The 3,954-nt window shown below is 38.2% G+C and overlaps 1 protein-coding gene across 2 annotated transcripts in view; it reads left to right on the top strand.

Moving 5' to 3' along the window:
• Positions 1–492: 492 nt before the first annotated feature.
• Positions 493–3,954, top strand: part of LOC119583781 (afadin- and alpha-actinin-binding protein-like) — a 10,728-nt gene continuing 7,266 nt past the window's right edge. The window contains exons 1-6 of one of the 2 annotated variants that reach the window (XM_037932465.1): positions 493–584; positions 1,461–1,622; positions 1,917–2,096; positions 2,619–2,750; positions 2,970–3,038; positions 3,383–3,534. In XM_037932465.1, coding sequence (XP_037788393.1) covers positions 1,461–1,622; positions 1,917–2,096; positions 2,619–2,750; positions 2,970–3,038; positions 3,383–3,534 — 695 coding nt within the window. In that variant the 5' untranslated portion in view covers positions 493–584. Of the gene's footprint in view, positions 585–980; positions 1,074–1,460; positions 1,623–1,916; positions 2,097–2,618; positions 2,751–2,969; positions 3,039–3,382; positions 3,535–3,954 lie in introns of those variants that run through there. The other variant, XM_037932466.1, reaches the window with a different exon arrangement.

Genomic DNA, 3,954 nt, shown 5'->3' with positions numbered 1-3,954 from the left:
AGAATATCGCGTTATCATATCTGCTTCATTTCAAACTTCCCAACCATGTACTTACATATTAGTACATGGATTTTGATAAATTTCAAAGTTACTATGTAAATTAGACGGGTTTGATAACCTGTTAGTAATATTACACAACTATTGATATACAGCGATACATGGAAATTTCGACGAATTTCGCAGCGACTATGATACCCTTACTGTTAATATTGTTTTAATATACACGCAGATTTTAATGAATGGCAAATTAGAAATGTTTCAGAGGTTTATCACCACGTTGGCAATAATACAAAATCATTAATAGACAAGAAATGTATGGGAATTTAGATAAGATTAACAACTCCTAATACTCCCTCCTTGCTAGCACTATCATCCAACGACATTAACCACTCTATATACACACCAAGACGAAGTTAATAAATGAACTTCAATAGAATGGCGAATTGGCAACGCTTCCCAGAGGTGTGTCGCCGCGCTGGCATCACTGGCGTCGTAGCAGAAGGTAAACAAAAATAATGTCTTCCACAACTCGAAATATTCTCTGAAATTATCCCTTTTTCACCCTCCACACGACTATCTATGCAGTAAGTTGAAGAGAAAGGGGGAAAGCGGAAGTAATTTTCGTCTGTTCTGGGTATTTTTTGGTATTATTTAAGGGGCGCGTGTGGCTGTAATAACGAATGAAAGGATAATGTGTAATGAACCGGGACTTATTATTATGTGCTCGGGCTTGCAGTCGTGGGTATATATACTTTTTTCTTTTATTTTGTTCGTATAGATTGTCTGTCTTTGTTTTAGCCTTTTTGTTGTGTGCCAGGCAGATGGAAAATACCGTATTTATGGATCGGAATAGAATAGAAATCATACCATTTGCATAAAATATAATAACAGAGGACATGAAACTTGTCCTCGTAAATTGCGTTGCGGTTCAGTTCAGCCAATTAAAGGTACAGCTGAGGGAATTAGAGTTCTATTGGCTCTATTATGCTCGTGTGTGTGTGTGTGTGTTGGGAATCCCCCGCCTTTAGTACTGTTAGTGTGGAAAAAAGTGTTGACTTTGACAAGGATTTAGGGTATGGATATATTTGTGGATGATAATTTCATATAATGTAATCTTGGGAAACATTTTAGGATATAGGCTTTATGAAATTGTAGATTCTAGTATCTGAAATTGCTGCATTTTGGACTGAAATATATCCATTGTAGAGTTTCTTACAGATTTTTTTTGTGTGTGTTTGTTGCCTGGATTTCTGTAATTCTGTAATTCAATGAAAATGTGATTTTGAAATAATTTATTGGGGACTACATTTACTAGAAGTAGATGTAAAATAAAATACCTCAAAACAGTGGAATGAGAGGCAGAGATCCAACTCATGTTCTAACTCTACACTAACATTTAACAGGACTCCGTCAACCCTGAAGCTTCTTTCGTGTTCTTACCACTATCCGTTATTTTGCAGATGGGTGAAAAGATGAAGAAAGGCCAGCTGTGCTACCTGGTGTCACTATGTGATGCAGGTGCAGCTGGGGAAGGCAAACATCAAGTAGTCTCACCAGCAGACTCACCCCCTTATTTTTGTACAACAAATAACATGCAGAGTGCGGTTGTATACCTCTCACAGGTGAGAAGGAGTGCTGTTGTGTGTGATTGTTTTTTGTTGTGACTTTATGATAATTATGATTATTGTTATCTTTATTATTGTTATTGAATACCTCTCACAGGTGAGGAGTGTTATTGTGTGTTTCTTTTCATTGCATTTGTTGTGACTGGTAATGATGATTTTGATGATGTTTGTTACTATTATTATTATCCTGCTGATGGTAATCATCATCATCATCGTCACTATTATCACTATTACTATATTTTTTTATTTTTTGAATTGACCATGACTGATGGTTTGCTCACACCCTCACAGGAACTCCAGGGTTTGGGGCTTAACTGTGGCCTCATAGAAACTGGAAGCCAGAAGGTGAACTTGGTGGCCCTCATCAATGCCTGCTGGGAGGTATCGCGGCTCTACCGTTCTTCCGTCCATGATTGCAACACTCTTCAAGATCAGAGGAGAAGAGATGCAGCAGATATGAATCATTTCCAAGTATGTGTGTATGAGTGTGTCCATTTTTATATTTATTGTTTGATAGTTTGAACAGAAACTTAGGGAAACTCACAATTTTGGTTTCTTCTCTGTGAGATTACTATATCTTCCAAATATAGAGGAGATATGTTCTAAATTTGAGTCCTCTCCCATTGACTTGTATGTATAATGTTTGTTAAGGGTAGTTCAGTAGGGTGGAATTTTGCTGTGGGATGCTGGTAACTTGCATAGCTAGGACCCATAAACTTAAAGCAAAGTGGGGTTGAATCCTCTTATGGTACTAGGTAAGGAATAGCATCCACTTGTGATAATGCCTCTAACTGTCAAGAAAAGGCACTGTCCTAAGTGTGTGACAAAATCAGTTAGGGTTATTCAAGACGTTGTTATCATGTATGTTCTAAAGCATGGCTTAGGAAATGGTTTTGAATGTTGTTAAACTACCTGTTCTCATGTTGTTAATATTGTCCTAGGATTTCAGACCCATCAGTTACAAATGCATTATAGTATTTATTTATCTTACAGAACAGCATAAGGGATCTAAGAGGGACAGTCGAAGACAAGGAGCGACAAGTCTGTGATGCACAAGAGAGGGAGAGGCAGGCAGTCACGGTTAACAAAGCTCTTGCATCAAAGCTCAAAGCAGAGAAAGAGGAGGTAATTGAGTTCTTGTTATCTTGTAAAAAAAAAAAAAAAAAAAAAAAAAAAAAAAATCCAATTTTCAGAAAGAAATGGACAGATTATATTTCAAGGGTGCTATTGATATGGAGGTGAAATATTCAGATTGACTGGCAATTTAAATCATGTAGATTTCATTCTTGAATCAGTTCCTAATTTTGTCAGGAATTATTTAAGAATTAAGTATTTTTAACCCAGGTGCGTAGGCTAGGAAGCGTGTTGCAGCAGAGAGAAGCACATCACCAGCATGAACTTCGGAAGAAGGAGGTGAGAAGTTCATAATTTATTTTGAGAAATTCATAATTTATTTCAAAATAGATGTCTCTTGAATCTAAATAATCCTTAAATATTGTTTTCTTCCCTTTGAACAAAGACCAAGTTGATGGTAATTCCCTTGTTTAGTTAAATTTCCTTAGATATTGTTTTTTTTCCCTTTGAACAAAGACCAGGTTGATGGTAATTCCCGCATTTAGCTAGATTTGCAACGATTAAAAAATATAAGTCATGCAAAATATACGAGTCATGCAACCATCTCATAAACAACATAGCCATGTAGGAGAAACATCGGGGAGGGAAAATGAGATGTTTAAGACCAGCATTCGTAATTGCAGACAGAAAACAGTCGCCTTCGTGAGAGACTGCATAGACTTGTATCTGGGGAGAAGTCTTCAGATACCAGAGCACCGGCCATGACTATTTCCAATACGCTTTCACGGTCAAATCGATCAAGAGCAAAGTGGAAAACGGAAGCATCTGGAGTTAGGTATGGATTTCATGTTGGGTGTTAACGTTAATTAGAATTGGGTACACAGAGTGAGTGAGAGAGAGAGTGAGTGAGTTGAGTGAGTGAGAGAGTGAGTGAGTGAGAGAGAGAGTGAGTGAGTGAGTGAGAGAGAGAGAGAGAGTGAGTGAGTGAGAGAGTAGGAGTGAGAGAGAGAGAGTGAGTGAGTGAGTGAGTGAGTGAGTGAGTGAGTGAGGAGAGAGAGAGAGAGAGAGAGAGAGAGAGAGAGAGAGAGAGAGAGAGAGAGAGTGAGTGAGTGAGTGAGTGAGAGAGAGAGAGAGAGAGAGAGAGAGAGAGAGAGAGAGAGGAGAGAGAGAGTGAGTGAGAGAGAGAGAGAGTGAGGAGAGAGAGAGTGAGTGAGAGTGAGAGTGAGTGAGTGAGAGTGAGTGAGAGAGTGAGTGA

The sequence above is a fragment of the Penaeus monodon genome, chromosome 17, assembly GCF_015228065.2.
Source record: "Penaeus monodon isolate SGIC_2016 chromosome 17, NSTDA_Pmon_1, whole genome shotgun sequence".
Lineage (NCBI taxonomy): Eukaryota > Metazoa > Arthropoda > Malacostraca > Decapoda > Penaeidae > Penaeus > Penaeus monodon.
The sequence above is the reverse complement of the archived record's forward strand: the minus strand, read 5'-3'. Positions and strand labels throughout refer to the sequence as shown.